Consider the following 17,936-nt stretch of genomic DNA (forward strand, 5'->3'; position numbering starts at 1 on the left):
AGGCTGGGACAAGTTGTGCTACTTTCTGGGAAGTAGACTGTGTGGGACATAAGGGTGGGGACAGGTGGGGTGCGGCTATCTCTCCATTAACAGGGACATCAGGAGTCCCATTTGATGTGCCCATTATATCTGAGAGGCATCCAAAACCAGTCTCTTAGAGGTGAGCCTAGAACCTACAGAAAGAAGAATCCCCTCCAGCTTGAAGTCTTATTCTGAAGCCATCTGGGCATTTCTAATCTCCTAAAGGTGAGCTGGGAAAGACAAGGGATCCAATAAATGAGACAGAGTTCTTTGGGTTTGAGGGTGCCAGTCTCTGACTTAGATCTCGGGGGGGGGGGGGGCTCAGTAAAAGAGATAGGCTTTGGGGAAATATTTGGGAAAAGATATCTCTTTGCTTTTTTCTCCTTAGGTGCCCAGATTAAGACCTGTGGGGTACAGGAACTGAGAGGTGGGAGTCAGAAACATCCAATTGAGTTAAGTCAGAGAAGCCAGACAAAGTTCTATGCCACTCAAGGGCAGGAGTAAGGGGGAACTCTCCCAAAATGCGGCAGTGAGGATTAGATTGGGAAGAAGGGGCCAACAGTGGGCTGAGGTCGTGGATGGTGTCCAGGCAGAAGAGAGAAGCACAAAGTACTCTTTGTGCCCGCCCAGTTTTAGGGAAGGTCTCCCACAAAGACTAAGGGAAAGAATACAAGGCTAAGGAGAGTGGGGGTGGCCAGGTCAAAGCAGAGATAACCCATTCTTGCTCTGTTCCATCCTCCAACATTCCCTGCCAGGTCTTAGGAATCATGGCTCCTGTATTTCGAAACACCACCCAGGCTTTGGTACGGCAGTTGGATCCAACGGGGGATCTGATTGCCACGAGCAGCATCATTGATGTCTCACGTTTCCGGCCCTTCTGCTTGGTGCGGAGGAAGAGGAAGGGCGCACTCTTTTGGGGAGCCCAATATGTCAAGACAGATCTCTCTCTGAGAGATATGCTGGAGCCAGGAATTAAGCTGCCAGGTATAGTCATCCTTAATAGCAACTCCCCTACACACACACACACACACACACACACACACACACACACACACCCCTCTTCCATGATCAGGAAGACAGCATGAACTACATATACTGCCCTTAAGTCACTACATTCATGTAAAGAGACAGGAGAAGGAGAAAAACCCAATAATTAGTTTATTCAATTGCCCATCTCCTCTTGGCCTTAAATGCCAACTCCTGGAGCAAAGTTCTGGTACCAAGCTCACTTCAGCTCCTTTGGGGCTGACAAATATCCCTAAAAGAGATAGACTGGCCAGTAATGCTAAAAGCTATAGGCTTTCATTGTAGGCATATTTTAAATCACAGATATGCAGTGTTGCTTGGTGGATAGAGTCAAGGCAGGCCTGGGTTCAAATCCCACCTCTGACACATACTGATTGTGTGACTCAGCACAAGGCATAATCTCTGCATGCTCCAGGCTATAGCTCTGAGCTACAGAGAAGGTGCTAATCTATCCTGGCTCAAGATGTTTTCTCACAAGCAACTTTCCTTATGCTGGTGAAATCACAAGTCTGCTTCCAGACATTTTAACTCAGACAAGGAAAATCATAATCCCAACCGGAGGTCATGGGGCAGTCACTAGAGGGACCTCCTCTGTCCCCCAGTTCTGTGCTTACAAGATCCTGGCAGGAGGAAGCACACAGCCAAGTCAGGCCAAGTTCTCCTCCCTGCTGCTTTCAAAGTAGGGACATGTGGACTCCATCCTTCACCCATCAGGGCAACTCGGCAGCCCAGGCAAGGGCCAAAGGTTGTTCTTTTTGTTTGGGGTTTGGTGTTTTAGAGAGGAGGGTCTCATTCAGCACATCTGATTGGCTGCTTATTTCTGCAATTACAGGGAGGACCCAGGGATTGGTCGTAGCTGCCTTGTCAGTTACCACACGGGTTGGGATGTTTCTGGCATGGCTACACTCCAGATATGCAAAGGGGCCTAAGGATGAGAAGGGGACAAGCCGGGCAGGGAAAGCAGAGAGAGGCTCCATAGGCATTCAGGTCTTGTAGAATTCAAAGGGGGAAGCTCTCAGACAATCACAGTCGCTGAGAAGAGAGTACAGAGAAAGACGCAATAAGGAGAGGCTCCAAGGCACAAGCAATAAGGCGAGGCTCCAAGGCACTGACTTGGAATGTTATCATAGCTAGAAGTGAACATGAATTAAGTACACTTATGTCTGTTAGTAGCAAGCAGCTGCAGAGAAAAGGAACAACCGGAGTGGGATGGGATGCAATCACAGGGGGCAGCCTAGTTCCCTCTGACTGCCACCACCCATAGTTAAAGGGAAAGGTACTTTTTGTCACATAGAAACTTTCTCTTGATGCCAGGATCCCTGATGTCTAACTGTCTCTTTCTTGGGGACCACTGGTATAGCTATATCCTTAGGAAAGAAAAGGAAGGAAAAAAGGAGGAAAGAAGGAAAAGAGAAAAAAGAGAAGAAAGGAAAAGGGAGAGAAGGAAAGGAGGAGCAACCAAGATGGAGGACATCAGGTCCATGTACCTATGCATTCTGTTCTGGCCTTTATTCAAAGTCTATTTTTCTTCTTTAAATAATAACCCACAACAAATTAGGAGAGAGCCTGTTATAGGCAGGTTCACTTAGATAAGGTTAGACATTAGATTGGAACTGTGACTTCACTGGCATAAGGAATTTCCCAATGAGGAAAATCTTTTCTCTTCCACTTATCATCTTAGAGAATTGCTTAGAACTCTAAGAGGCTAAATGACTTCCCAGAATCACAGTCATGATATGTGAGAGATAGGGCTTGAACCCAGATAGCAATAAGGAAAAGAGATGGCTGACAGCCTGAATTAGAAAAGAAAAAAGGAAATTCATACATATATCAGAAAGCTATCTGGGATCATTTAGTATATGTTTATATATACAACATCACTCAAAATACAGTACTATGTTGGTTAAATTGTATTCGGCATACTATATTTAATAGCATGGGAAGTGTGGGGCAGATAATTTTAAAAGTGGCACAGTGGGTTGAGTGCAGGACCCAGAGTCAGGAAGACTCCTCTTCATGAGTTCAAATTCAGCCTCAGACACTAACTAGCTGTGTGACCCTGGGCAAGTCACTGAAGCCTGTTTGTCTCCATTTCATCATCTATTAAGTGAGCTAGAGAAGGAAATGGCAAATCACACCAATATCTTGCCAAGAAAAACTTGAAATGGAATCACCGTCGAACATAACTGAAAACAACTGAACAACAATTCTAAAGTGTTTAAGTAAAATATAAATTTCTGTTCTTAAAGGAATAAAACATCATCTAATCAGAAAACACACCTCTTACCTCTTCTCAGTTCAACAAATGCTTATTAAGCATTTTCTATCTATAAAGATAGGAAGGCAAAGACTTATAGAAAAAAAAAAAAAAAGCCCTTCCCCTCAAGGATCTTACAATTAATAATAAATAAATAAACATTTATTAAGTACCTACTATATACTTGGCAGTGTGCTAAGGGCTGGGAATACAAAAAGAGGCAAAAGACAGTCCCTGCCCTAAAGGAGTTTACAGTTTAACAAGGGAGTCAACATGTAAACAAATATATACAAAGCAAGCTATATATAGGATTAATTTGAAATAATTAACAGAAGGAATCTATCATGGCTCTGGAATTAAGTGGGGTTAAAAGCAGACTTCCTATAAAAGTCTATTTGGGGCTTAAAGGAAACCAGAGAAGTCAGTAATAGGAGTGGAGGTTGAGTTTTCTGGGGATGGGAAACAGCCAGAGAAATGTCCAGAGCCCAGATGAGGGGAAGGCAGGGACAGCATACATGTAAACACATAATAAATACATAGTAGAGTGAGATTGGAACAAATGAGAAGTTTAAAGTTCAATAGTAAACCTTGAAGACAAGAGAACACTTTTTGCTTTCATTTGAGAGAGATGCTTAAAAGCTTCATAGAGAAAATAGCACCTGAGCTAAGGCAAGAAGAAAAAAGCCATTTAAACAGGGAGAGATAAATAAGGATGAATGTGTTCCAGGAATAGAGTCTAACCTAAGTTAATGCATGCCAGTAGGAGATGGTAGGGTATTATCAAGAATTAGCTATCAGTAGAGTTTTAAAAATGGAGTATTTGAAGGGGAATCCATGGAATGAGGTTAGAATGATGGGTTGGATCCACATTGTGAAGGGCATTAAAAGTCAACCACAGGATCATGGACCTAGGATGGGAAAGGATCTCAGTGGTCATGTGATCCAATTATCCAATTTTACAGATGGGGAAAATGAGGTTCAGTGAAGTAACTTGTCTAAGGTCATATGTCTCTGAATTAAGATCCTCTGACTTCAAACCACTGTTCAATCCACTGTACCATGTTATAACAATATATATACATAACAACATAAATTTATATGTATGTATATGTATACTATTGGCTTCCTCTTGCTTATAGGAATATATATACACACACACATATGTCTATATGCCTCTCTATAAAGAAGAAGGAACCAGTTAAAGTTTTTCTAGATAAATAACATGATCAGAACTGTTCAAGATAAACTGGAGAGGGAAGAAATTAGATGCAGGGATAGGAAGTTGTTATAATAGTCTAAGTGGCTTGAGATGAGGCAGGTTGTACAGTGGATAGAGCTCAGGGTCTGGAGCCAGGAAGATTCATTTCCTGAGTTCAAAACCAGCTTCAGACTCTTACTAGCGGTATGACCCCAGGTAAATCACTTAATTTTGTATGCCTCAGTTTCTTCATTTGTAAAATGAATTGGAGAAGGAAATGGCAAATCACTCAACTTAATCTTTGTCAAAAACAAACAAACAAACAAAACTAAATAGAGTCAAAGAATTGGATGCAACTGATAAATGACTGAACCAAACAAAAGGAGACCTCCCAGAGAGGAGTGAGAGAAGGAAGGAAAGGGAACTAGGAAGAAAAGGGAGGAAGTTGAGAGAGGGAAAGAGAAGGGAGGAGAACGGGAAAAGAGAGAGAGGAATGAGGAAATAGGAAGGAGAACAAAGTACAAGAAAGGGAAGAAGAAAAAAAGAAGAAAGGAGGAAGAAAAGAAAAAAGAAAGAGGAGGGGAAAGATGGAGGGAAAGGAAAAATAAAGAAGAGGAAAAGTGAAGGGGAACAGAAACTTTATGTAGCCTTTAAGAAACAAATTGACATGAATGATGACAGAGAAGAATTTTAAGTCTAAATATGGGCAAGAATGGTGATGTCGTCAGCCTAAAGAGGGAAAATGGGAGAAAGGGTAGGCTTAATAAAGAAAATCATGATCTCCCTAAGGTTTCCAGTTAGCCAATGTATATTAATTTCTCAGCAGTGTATATATATATATCTTAGCCAGGGTATATTCATTTCACTGTACAGTATAGGCAAATTATAGCTACAAACTCATGCTACTCAATAGTTGGATATAGGACTAAATCACAAAATGCTAGCTCTCCTGTGGTTCTTGTCATTATTCGCCTTTTAGTTCAGAAATTCTTCCTGGTATTCTTAGCCAAGGATCTCTGACCTTATTTAAAAATTTTTTTTATTAAATATATTCTATTCAATATAATTTGTTTTCCTTTGGAGTACAATGTATTTTATTTTATACTTTTAAAAACATTCTATTGAGGACAGATCCATAAAGCTTCATCACAATGTCCAAAGTCCACAATACAAAAAAGGTCAAAAACTCCCCCTCTAGGTCATGATCCTTTGGAATTTTTATGCTTCTGACTGACTAGCCTGCTTCCACCCTTCAGTGAAAGGCTGAAGTAAATCCATTATAGTTTCTGGAGGATCAGGAGCCGTTCTCACTTAGATCTCATGTCTAATTCCTCTCAATCTAGTAGCTAATTAATATCCTTGCACTGGCCTTAGGAATTCTGCTTTCTTGTCATCCCTCTGTTCAAATTCCCTACCCTCAAGTTTGACCCACCCTAGACTTTTTTTCTCTCCTGACCTCTTTGCCCTTGGAGGAGGAGAGGGGTATTTGTTACTGGGAGGAAATCCAGTTAGTTTTTGGAGGAGATGAATTTGGAGCAAGGTAACAAATGAGCTCTGGGGTTTCTATCTGGCAGCACCAAGAAAAGACACAAAGATCACAATTCAGGGGAACGGTGAAGGAAACATGCAGGCTGGAGTGAAGACAGAGGCCATCGGAATACCCGTTAACATCACTGTCTCTGCTGGTGGCTCCCATAAAAATTCCTTGGAGGTTCAGAAACTCAGCATTATGAATGATCTGGAATCCTTAAAGAAATGGTAAGACCCAGGTTGGGAAGGGATGGATGAAGGGTAAATGATAAGAGGCTAGTGCAACTCCAATGGGCTTCAGGACTGCCTTCTTTCTACAAACACAAGCTCGAAAAGACAAAGAGATACCTTGATACAAATAAAGCCACCAATACATAGGTTTTCATAAATTCAAAAATAGTCACAAACTTTCATGGACACACAAAAACACTCAGAGAGACACCACCCCCCCACAGGCATCTATGAATAATTAAGAATTAGCATTTATATAGTACAATAAAGACTGAATAGAATTTTGCCTGTGTTATCTTGCTTGATCCTCACAGATCCAGGAAGGTAAATTCTAGGATTATCCCTGATTACAATTGAAAAAACCAAGTATGAGAAAGATTCCGTGACTTGGCCAGGAAGAGTCTGAGGCAAGATTCAAACTCAGCTCTCCCTGACCTCAAGTGCTTCACTCCTCACTGTACTGTCCCAAGGCCGAATGATGAATCAGACACATACGTCTTTCAGGCAAATCATCTGTGTGCAGACACTCTCAGCCATCACTTATGGCAATCACTCACTGTCTCTGGAGTCTGGGAGGAATAGGGAAGGGCTAGTTCAGAGGAGATACTTGGGAAGAAAAGCTGCTGTCCCTCAGCAGTCCCAGAGACTAATGAACTCCACGATTCTCCTTCTTCCAGGAAACTGAAAAAGCCAGAACCGTCCTTCCTGAAGCAGCTTCGGGAGCGGGGAGAGAATCTGTATATGGTGACAGAGGCAGTGGAGACGCTGAAGGATGCCGAGCTGCAGCAGGGGAGGAAGGCTGGAGCAGACATTTCTGTTCCTCTCCTCACAGCCATGGGGCTCAAGGTGGGAATCTGACCTTTCTGGCTCCTTTTGGAGCTCACCCACATATCCCAAAGCATTAAAAACCATAACAGAAAGATCCATTACATAATCAGGCCCTTTCCCTCAAAATATCCAGGTCCTCCTCTTAAACCTGCCAGTCCCATAATGCTTTTCTTCATGGTCTTCTTAATGTTATTCCCAATTTAATTACTAATAATTACTTTCTAACATTCCTCCAGCATGGTGTACAGGACAGAACACTAAACCTGCGGTTCAGGAAGACTCCAAGTGTTCCAACTATGCCTTAAATACTTACTAGCTAGATAACCCCTTCCATAGGAAGCCTCCCTAACCCTCTTGATTCCAGTGCTTTCCTTCTTTGTTATTTCCTAATTCATAGAACTTTCAGGAAAGACTCATTTTTAGACTTTAGGTCTGAGGTCACATAGTTAGATGATCCTGGGCAAGTCTCTGATCTCTGTCTGCCTCAGTTCCTCATCTGCACAATGATCTGGAGGACACAGCCAACGAGGCCAGTATCTTTCGCAAGAAAATCCCAAATGGAGTCATGGAGAGTTGGTCCCTTCCAGCGCTAAATCGTAATGCTATACTGAGGGGAAGAAGTAAACATGTCATAATTACCTCCTATGAATGAGACATTGGACTTACACACAAATATCTCAATTGGTGCTCACAGCAATCCTGTGAAGTACTGAAGGAAGCAGAGGCTAAGTGACCTTCCTGCAATCAACAGCGTGTCTCAGGATGGATTTGAATTTAGGTTTTCTTTGGTCCAAATGCAGTTCTCTGCACTAGGGCGCCCCCTAGCCGCCCCGTCTCTCCTGATTAGATTTTCCTGACTGTCCAGTTCTCTGCACTAGGGCGCCACCTAGCCGCCCCGTCTCCCCTGATTAGATTTTCCTGACTGCCCAGTTCTCTGCACTAGGGCGCCACCTAGCTGCCCCATCTCCCCTGATTAGATTTTCCTGACTGTCCAGTTCTCTGTGCACCAGGGCGTCCCTTAGCCTCCTCGTCTTCCTTGATTAGATTTTCCTGACTGTCCAGTTCTCTGTGCACCAGGGCGCCCTCTAGCCGCCCCGTCTCCCCTGATTAGATTTTCCTGACTGTCCAGTTCTCTGTGCACCAGGGCGCCCCTTAGCCGCCCCGTCTCCCCTGATTAGATTTTCCTGACTGTCCAGTTCTCTGTGCACCAGGGCGCCCCCTAGCCTCCTCGTCTTCCTTGATTAGATTTTCCTGACTGTCCAGTTCTCTGTGCACCAGGGCGCCCTCTAGCCGCCCCGTCTCCCCTGATTAGATTTTCCTGACTGTCCAGTTCTCTGTGCACCAGGGCGCCCCCTAGCCGCCCCGTCTCCCCTGATTAGATTTTCCTGACTGCCCAGTTCTCTGTGCACCAGGGCGCCACCTAGCCTCCTCGTCTTCCCTGATTGGATTTTCCTGACTGTCCAGTTCTTTGTGCACTAGGGCGCCACCTAGCTGGACAAGGCACTTAACCCTGTTGGCCTCAATTTCCTCCTCTGTAAGATAAATTGGAGGAAATGTCAAACCAGTCGAGTACCACAGCCTCATTGGGAAACGACAAATGAACGAGATGCTCTCTCCATTCCCCTCCATGCCCTCACTTCTGTATTTCCCTGCACTTGCGTCCATCTCTTCTCTTTTCCGCTCCCATTTCCAATACTTCTTAGCTGTGTGACTTAAGATGAGTTAGGGATGATTTGAACTCAGGTCCTGATTTCAAATGTGGCATTCTTTTCACTATAAAAACTTAAAAATAGGGCAACATGGCAAAGAAAAGATAAGGACTCATATGAGCTCTCCTCCAAACCCCTTTAAACACCTTTAAATAATATCCTAAAACAAATTTGGGAGTGGTAAACCCACAAAAAGACAATTCAAAATACTTTTCTAGACAAATACAACATAGACAGGTTGGCAGGAAAACTCTGTTGCCCCTAGGTGAGAGTGCAGGCCAAACCCTTGCTAATAACCAGGCTCCAGCACAGACGAAGCCCCAGCAAACTAGGAGGCACAAAAAATACTGAAGAAAATAATACCTTGGGAAAAAAAAAAAAAAAGCAACAGACTAGGCCAAATGGTAAAAGACATACAAAAATCCAATGAGGAGAGTCTTGAAAAGCAGAATTGGGAAAAAAAAAAAAAGGCACAAAAATTCACTGAAGAGAAAAACTCCCTAAAAAGTAGAATTGTTCAAATGGAAAAGTATAACTCACTGAAGAAAATAATTTCTTTAAAAAAAACAATAGGGGCAGCTAGGTGGCGTAGTGGATAGAGCAACAGCCCTGAATTCAGGAGGGCCCAAGTTTGAATCTGGTCTCAGACACTTAACACTTCCTGGCTGTGTGACCCTGGGCAAGTCACTTAACCCCAGCCTCAGGAAAAAAAGAAAATAATAATCTATATGTGTCCTAATGTATTTCTTAATCATAGAGCACTATATAAATGTTATGATTCATATCCTTTTCTTTCTCTCCTTTCCTTTCCTTCCTCCAGGGTTCCTTTAGCTTCAATACCATCATCCATGTCTCTCTGGGCTCCATCCTAGCCTTCCGACTAAGGCAGCTTGTCATTGGAGAGAAAAATTGGGGTATGTTGCAGCAAAGTGAGGAGGGGAAAAGAGGAAAGCAAAACTGTCTCCCAATCGGGTCATTGAACTTCAAGGATCAGTCCCCAGCAGACCATTTGCCTCCTAGATTTCATTCTTGTTCTTTTCTCCCTAATTCCCCAGAGTCTAAAGCCCAACGTTCCATTGAGACATTTCTTTCCCCATTCCTAGACATGATTTCAGAACTATAGGTCCTCTTCTCCCCTTAATTGTCATTAACCACTCCTAGTCTCCCTATCTTCCTGGTGGATTCCTAAACAAAGCAAACATAACCCTTGCTTTCTCCTTCTCTATCCACTGCAGATGTCTCCTATCTCAAAGATAAAAAGCTGAAAACTTTCACCTCCTCTGAAGGTGGGTATAGCCAAGGGACTCCTCTTCCATCTCTTTTTCTATAATATGATTGAGCTAAAAGGAGTAGAAAAAATCTTGAGCAGGGAGAGTTTGCATAGCTTCTCAAGTTCTGGAAGTGAGGAAAAAGCTGCAATGAAGGTGCTCATTAGCCAATTATAAGGAAGGGAAGAAGATGGTGAACTCAATTTCACATAAATACATAGAGATGGTGAGTGGGATGGAGGTGGGGGAAAGCAGGGCACAGTGAGGAGCAACTAGAATTGTCCTGCAGAAGCTTCATAGGCCATTCTGCTGCTTCCTCTTGTCCCCAAGCTAACTAGTGAAGAAAAAGGGATAGAGGTTAAATTAGCATCTGCATTATTAATCACTGTTGTCTCTCTCTTTGTGTTGTCTCCTCTGGCGTGTCCCTGACATTGCTTCTGCTCTCACTGAAGAACCCAGATGGCAAACAAGTAAGAAGCTGAACTGTCGCCTCCCTTTACCACCAGACTCTGTCTAGGGAACCAGGGTTAGACAGTGAGGGAGTTAAAAAGCCAACAAACAAGAGTTGCTATCTCGGGGCAGCTAGGTGGCGCAGTGGATAGAGCACCAAGCCTTGAATTCAAGAGCACCCGAGTTCAAATCTGATCTCAGACACTTAACACTTCCTAGCTGTGTGACCCTGGGCAAGTCACTTAACCCCAGGCTCAGGGGGGGAAAAAAAAAAAAAAAAAAAAAAAGAGTTGCTATCTCTAAAAGCCCCAATTCAAGAGAAGGAAGTGGGGCTCTATCTTACCCCACTGTTATCAAAACTTCCTTTAAAACAGAAGCCTTGAGGGGCAGAGTTGGAAAAGGAGGAAAGAGAAAGTGAGGAAGAAAAAGAGGGTAATGGAGAATTAGAGACAGGAAGAAGGAGAGGGAAATAGGAAAAAAGAAGTTGGAGAGAGAAACAAAGAGGAAGAAGAGAAAGGGGAAAGGGAGAATAAGGAATCACTGAGTGAGGAGGGAAGAGGGCCACACTAGGGGCAGGAGGAAAGCTACAAAGGGGCAGAGGGACTGAAAATGTAGATAGCTTTCAAGGCAGAGGGAAAGTACTGGATGATCAGATGTATGTGGAAAGCTACTGGCTGAATGAAATACTGGGGGGAATTCTGGACTTAGGAACCAGTCCCAATCACTGTTTCTAAAGTAAGGTTACGGTCCGAGTCGCCCTCCAACGAGTTCAGGGGATTCGAGGCACTTCAGGCCGAGGTGGAAGCAGAGATGCCCATTTTGAAGAGCCTGACCCTGGAACAAAGTGCACTTCTATTGAAGGCCCTCCTTGGTCTTCTGGGACAGGCCAAAGCCCTGCAAGAGCTGGAGGACACGGTAAAGTGGGCAGTACAGGAGTGTGGGGGATGGAGTCAGCTTCCCCCTATGCTTGAAAACTTGTAGATAGGCCCCAAAGGAGGCAGGTCCAGAGAAAGCAAACAGCTCCCCATATGATGGAGATCCCTCCCCCACTTTAAAAAGTCCTCTTTTTTCCAGATATAGGAAAAATATATTTTCCTAGAGTAGATTCCTATTCTAAAATAGCTTTTTCTCTCCTCTGTTGTGGAAAAGGGTGAGAATTATCAAGACTCATCCATTTTCTTCACTAGGCCTTTCCCAGGACACCCCACTGCTAGCATTTCTTTGAAATTACCTCTCATTTACCCTCTGTTATTTTGAATGGACATCACCATTTGCATCCCAATAGAATATGAGTTCCTTATGGGAAAATGTGTATCTGTCTTTCTCTGTATCTCTGATACTTATCACCTGCCTGGCACATAGCAATCCCTTAAAAAATGTTTGTTGAGGGGCAGCTAGATGGCGCAGTGGATAGAGCACCAGCCTTGAATTCAGGAGGACCCGAGTTCAAATCTGGTCTCAGACACTTAAGACTTCCTAGCTGTGTGACCCTGGGCAGGTAACTTAACCCCAGCCTCAGGGGAAAAAAAAAAAAAATGTTTGATGAATTATTGGCTATCTCTTTCCCAGATGAACCGAGCACTGGACCTTGAGAAGCCAGTGATCCAAGGATTCCTGGGGGGTCCTGGGCATACCATTCTAGCCAAGCTGCAAGATACCTCAGGAAAACTCAACCCTATCCTAGCTGGGAGTTTTCTCTACCTGTTAGGAGCACTCCAAGGTAAAAGGAAAGTTGGGAGCCAAAGGCAGTCTCCCTGGAATAGCCTTCATGGAACACATTTCCATGCTGCCTGTGTTTGAACAGTGTCTGTAGCTCACATCACTGCTCCTTCCCCCACTATGAAAAAGGGCAAACAGCTGAGGCTTTTTCCTCATTGTTCCCCTATCCCTCCTGCCCCGAGTGTGATGCCTGTCCTCCTTCCCATGTCTCAATGGATAGCACAGCCCCAGTTCTTACCAAAGCCACTGACCATCTCTGGTTACTTAGAAATGATTTAGTGGTTCTTTCAGGCACTGACCTCCCACCTCCTTCTCTGATCCTTCCTTCCCCACTTTCTTCCTGCTCCTCGACCTGTCCCCAGAGCTGAGTGAAGAGCAACAACAACTGCTGGCCATGTCAGTGGAGAAGAGGATCCTCTCCCAACAGCTGGAGCTGGTAAGGATTGGGGGTGTAGGAATACCGACAACAGGAATCGGGTTTTAGAGTAAAAAGAGGCCCATGACATCAAAGGCCATGTGCAAGTGTCCAAAGAGGTGGCCTGCTTTGGCCAAGGTCCAGGATCTCCTTAGTGACTGAGATCACATGGCAGCCATTCTATCTCCAGAGAGCCTAGTAAGAGCAAGAACCAGGATCAGAGATCTGAAAGGGTGGAGAAGAGTAAGAATATGGCTGGTTTGAGATTCAGATTTATTACAAATAATCCACAAAATCATGGGGGACACATTCTACTCCTACCCTCTATCCCCCAGATGAAGACCATCCTGGACCAGAATTTCATTCGAGCTGAAGCGGGGCCATTCCGTCTTCATTGTGAGCTCCTCCAGAGCTTCCACGGCGAGGAACTGACTGTCACCCAGGCCCTGATAGGTCTCTGTGGCCTCAATCTACAGGGGAATGGTCCCCTCTTTGCCTGGGATCCTGATGCCCTGCCTCCCCTCTGTGCCCTCTATGCTGCACTCTCTGTTTTTCAAGCACTATCTAGAAACTCTTGGTTTGGCAGCCCCTTCACCCAAGTCCATAATACCTTGATCCACTCAGGAATAGGAAAAGGAGAGGGGAACCCAGGGACTAACCTTGGGGGGATAAGAAAAATGGAGTGGGGCTTGGGGAACTGGAGGGAAGAGAGAATCCGCCCTCCATTCCCCGAGCTCAGCCTAGATCTTGAAAGGTTCCACTTGGGGTCCACTTTGCTAGGTAAGGGCTCAGGGGACCTGTCTTTCCCAGAGAGTATGAAACTCAGGGCCTCCAAAGAATCAGAGAGTTTTTCTTCAGTTAGCCAAGAAGTGGAAGATAATGTGAACTCCCACACCAACTTGCTCAGTAAGGGGTTTGGCAAAGCTGGGATGTTTCAGGGGAGAGATGGCCTAGAATTTTTGCCTGCAAAGGAAAAGATAAGGTCCTCAGTGTTTGGCCTAGATGGTGACAAAGACTTCTCCACCCATTCAAGCCTGCTGATGAAGAGCCCAGAGATGACAGTCATGAAGGATGAGACAGCAATGGCTGATGAGTTTGATCTCCATGCTCAGTCTCTACAGGCTGAACACCATCTGCTAAGACGGAGATTTCAGGGCAGCTTGGCTTCTAAAATGGGTTTTGGGATGGGGGGAAGATCTTCAAAATTCTTCTAGGGACTGAGGTGAAAGTTATAAGAGCTATTATCCAAGAAACAAATTATAGAGGGAAGTTTGAGGGATAGTTCTGGATCAGAATCCTGGAGGGAGATAGGGGTGGGGAAGGCCTCCTCTTTACCTAAAAAATCCAATTTTCTAAAGAAAGCACCAAATTCAAATAAATCCCATGGAGATCGTATTCCTTTCCATGTTATTGCATCAGTCAATTAGCATTTATTAAGCATCTACTGGGTTCCAGGCACTGTGCTAGGGTCTAGGAATATAAAGAAATAAAAGAGCTTACAATTTAATGGGTAGACAACATGCAAAGAACTAGGCACAAATAAGCCCAATCCCAATCATAATCATCTCCCTGGATTTTGGTGAGAAGTGATCTCTAATTGACATTTTCCCCAAATGTTTCTCTCACCTCACCTGGCAAATGGAAATCCTCCTATCTCCTTTCCCCCCAGAAAGATGAACTCATATGAGTAAGATTTCTCAGGGTCCCACTGGTGCCACCTGCTGGAAACCTATTTTTTTATTTGGGTCAATGCTGAGAACCTTTCCTAAGCCCTTGGTTTTTTCCTCTCATTTTTTTCTTTTTTATCTTTGTTTCTTAAGAGGGAGCGGAAACATAATAAACAAATAAATGAGAAATTGCCAAAAATAGAAGGAAAAATGAGCAATTATGTGTTTTGTTTTGTTTTTTGGTCAGTCTTGCTTATGCTTCTCTGGTACAGAAGAGAGTAAGAAGCATTCCCCAGACTTTGTCTTTTTACTTCTGGTTCTCCTACCACACCCCACCCACCCCCAAAGCCTCACCCAAGGCTGGACATAGGTTATTCAGTACAGTGACTGAACCAGAGGGAACTGAAGAGGATGTGCTTCCCAAGAGATTGAGGTAAAGTACTGACCAGTCCTTCCAGAAGCTTCCCAACTATTTGTCTCCCCACCCCTGAAGAGTAAGAGTCCTAAGCACCTGAGACCTAGGTTCTTGAGTTCAATCACTGTAACAGGGCAAAAGAATTCTCTTATGAAGTCTAACTTTAAATTCCAATCTTGGAAATGCAAACAATGGAAGCTGGAAGGAGCTCCAGGGCCCTCAGAGAAATTACATGAATGATCTCTGTAGGGACCCAACAAGGGACAGAGATGTGTAAAAAAAGGATTCTGGGAAGAAGAAACAGCTGGCAACAGAGAAAGTTCTGTAGTCTGAGAAAGAGAGTAAGACAAAAAGCAAAGGGTTTATTGCTTTCCCAAAGAAAGGAGCAAACCAGCTCAGATTAGAATCAGAACAGGTGAAAGCTCCCCTGCGGATGAGAAGTGGTAAATAGACTCTGTATTTCCACACTGGACAAAACGAGGAGGCTAAGGTCTTAATTTAAAAAAAAAAAAAAAAAGTTATTTGTCTAAAGTTAACAAATGCTAAAATCTGGACTTGAATCTAGGTCTCCTGCCACCCAAGTCCAATGTTGTAGTTATATATGACTCTTCATGACCCCATTAGCGCTTTTCTTGGCAAAGATACTGGAGTAGTATGCCAATTCCCACTCCAGCTCGGTTTACAGAGGAGAAAACTTGAGACAAATTTAAATGACTTGTCCAAAGGCATTCAGCTAATGAGTTTCTGAGGCCAGATATGAACTCAGAAAGATGAGTCTTTCTAAGTCTAGGTCAGGTATTCTATCCACTGCATCACCTAGCTCCCCAACTTATTCCAACGGTATTCCCACAAAAACACAAATCCCTTAGGCTTCCACATACATACATCTCAGTATCTATCTTATACCAAGGAAGTAAAGGATTGAAGAGGGGCTGATAGTGAAGTGTGCTGTTCACCTTCTGACAGAGGAGTGATGGTCTTGATGAGGTCTAGAATTGGGGTACCTAAATGAAATTAGGGTTTAATTGAGGTCCAGTGGCAGGTTCGGGGTGCAAGGAGTCAAACGGAGCTCCCCTGCAGCCCCTTTGGATTCGGCACAAGGATACGGAGTTAAATGTGAGTTCTAGTGGCGGTGCAAAGTCCCCTGTAAAGGAATTTACAGACCCGAAAACCTAGATTGATAAGAGAGGTTTATTTTGGGGTTTGGAAGTAAGGTTAAAGTTTAGTTAGGAAAAGGTGAAGGTAGAGGTAAGAGGGCACCAGAACCAGTGTTCCAGTGGGCAGAGATCCTTGGCGTGCCAGGCGTAAGGCTGCCATGTTGGGAACCTCTCCAAAGAGGGCTCCAGCTTGGCTCTTCTATAATGAGATTTAGCTAAAGGGGCCTGTGGGTGGTGTCCCAATTTGGCTCAGATCTAGGTGGGGGTTGTGAGAGCCTGGGTCTCCTATTGGAATTCAAAAGGGTGCTTTTGACCAGAATTTGTGAATCAAAGGTCCTAGCTTCTTGAATTATTAATGCATCAGCTAGGAGGGGCTGGGAATGAGAAAGGAATAAATCAATCTGAAAGGATTAGTTTCTTAAAGGGACCACAACCCATACCAGTCTCAGGGTACAGTGTGGGATATCTATTTCTATATGTGGTATTTTTGTTTCTTTATCATACCAGACAAGATTCTCTTTGACAACTCTGATGTTTTTCTCCAACATCACAGAAAAATAAAGGAGGCCACCCACACACACACACATATTTATATACATATATATCCAGAGCTACCCTGCAGCTTTAAGTCTCCCCTGCAGGGGGCCCATCCTTACCTCCATTGGCCATCAGCCATTGATCCAGGTGCTACTTCCCATCCTAGTGTGACTCCTATCACCCACGCTGGCACCTGCCAGGAAGCTCCTGTGGGCCCCTCAGCCCATAGCAAACCAGGGCCTGGGGCCCCAGGCAGGGCACATGAAGAACAGGTTGATGCAGTTCTCCCGGAAATGTGGCCATGGGGTGGGGTGGGGTCACCAGGGCAGGAGAGATCTCTGTGGCCTCCTTCCTTCCCTCCACAGTGACATAAATCAGGCAGTCACCACAGACACCATAGAGCACAGATTCTCTCAAGCCAAGCATCCCTGTGAAGACCAGACTGGATTAACGCCTGACCCATCCGGCACATGACTTCTACCTCCAACTGACAGCACCCAACCACCACCACCACCACTCTTAGGTAAAGATTCTGGAAATGGGAGAGGTGGGTGGGGCGTGAGGGAGATCTGGGGGACTGGGAAGGGGCAGTGAATTGCAATAACCAAGTGGCTTTAGAGAAAAGGACTCTTCTGGAAGAGGCATGCAATCTACAGGCAGAATTTAAGTCCTTATTTGTTTTAATTTTCACCTGTTAGACACTTAAGTGCAACTGAAAAGGCTGGCAGAACAATCTACCCTAGAGGAGAGGCAGTCCCTGGACCAAGTGTCCAGGGTCCTGGCATTAAGAGGGTGTATTCAGGGGCAGCTAGGTGGCGCAGTGAATAGAGCACCAGCCTTGAATTCAGGAGGACCGGAGTTCAAATCTGATCTCAGACACTTAATACTTCCTAGCTGTGTGACCCTGGGGAAGTCACTTAACCCCAGCCTCAAAAATAAAAAAAAGAGGGTGTATTCAGCCAGCCCTGAAGATAGTTCTCTAGCCTATAGAGAATCTGCCAGAAACCACAATATAAATGAGGCAACTGGGTGGCGTAGTAGTGTGTGACAGGCTTAGAATCCAGCCTCAGAAACTGCCCAACTGTGTGCCCTTGGACAAGTCACTGGAGAAGGAAACGGCAAACTACTCCAACATCTTTGCCAAGAAAACCCATGGACAGAAGTCCATGCAGTCACAAAGATTCAGACACTTGAAGGAATTGAATAACCACTTGGCATAAGTGTGGGGTTCACTCTATTAGATCAGAATGATCCTCGCAGGTGCCCCATCCCATCCAGGTACGGCGGTTCCAGGCCTGGGAGCGGAGCACTCACCCTCGCACAATTTAATTGTGCTTGCCATCCCAGCTACATTTCCTATAGTTGAGCCAGAAAAACACAATCCAAGATGGAAGATGAGGCTTCGTGTAATAGTGACTTATATTTATATAGTGCTTCAGGGTTTTCAAAACATTTTATCTCATTTGATCCTCACAATAACTCTGTGAAGTATTACAAGTATTTTGTTG

At 44.4% G+C, this 17,936-nt stretch overlaps 1 protein-coding gene across 1 annotated transcript; it reads left to right on the forward strand.

Annotated features, from left to right (window-relative positions):
- Positions 1-54: 54 nt before the first annotated feature.
- On the forward strand, positions 55-14,514 carry LOC141539114 (gasdermin-A-like). The gene is made up of 11 exons (XM_074261406.1): positions 55-246; positions 777-1,005; positions 6,077-6,260; positions 6,941-7,109; positions 9,621-9,714; positions 10,036-10,086; positions 10,521-10,538; positions 11,255-11,433; positions 12,088-12,238; positions 12,600-12,673; positions 12,988-14,514. The coding sequence occupies exons 2-11, from the start codon at positions 789-791 to the stop codon at positions 13,864-13,866; spliced, it is 2,016 nt and encodes a 671-aa protein (XP_074117507.1). The 5' UTR covers positions 55-246; positions 777-788; the 3' UTR covers positions 13,867-14,514.
- Positions 14,515-17,936: the final 3,422 nt, after the last annotated feature.

The sequence above is a fragment of the Sminthopsis crassicaudata genome, chromosome 4, assembly GCF_048593235.1.
Source record: "Sminthopsis crassicaudata isolate SCR6 chromosome 4, ASM4859323v1, whole genome shotgun sequence".
Classification (NCBI taxonomy): Eukaryota; Metazoa; Chordata; class Mammalia; order Dasyuromorphia; family Dasyuridae; genus Sminthopsis; species Sminthopsis crassicaudata.

What these genes read in the sequence shown, in the direction of transcription:
- LOC141539114 (XM_074261406.1), top strand. Translation starts at nt 789, where the DNA reads ATGGCTCCTGTATTTCGAAACACCACCCAGGCTTTGGTACGGCAGTTG. An exon ending in CTGGAATCCTTAAAGAAATG is followed by an intron (nt 6,261 to 6,940) that starts GTAAGACCCAGG and finishes TCCTTCTTCCAG; the next exon opens with GAAACTGAAAAAGCCAGAAC. An exon ending in TCTCCCAACAGCTGGAGCTG is followed by an intron (nt 12,674 to 12,987) that starts GTAAGGATTGGG and finishes TCTATCCCCCAG; the next exon opens with ATGAAGACCATCCTGGACCA.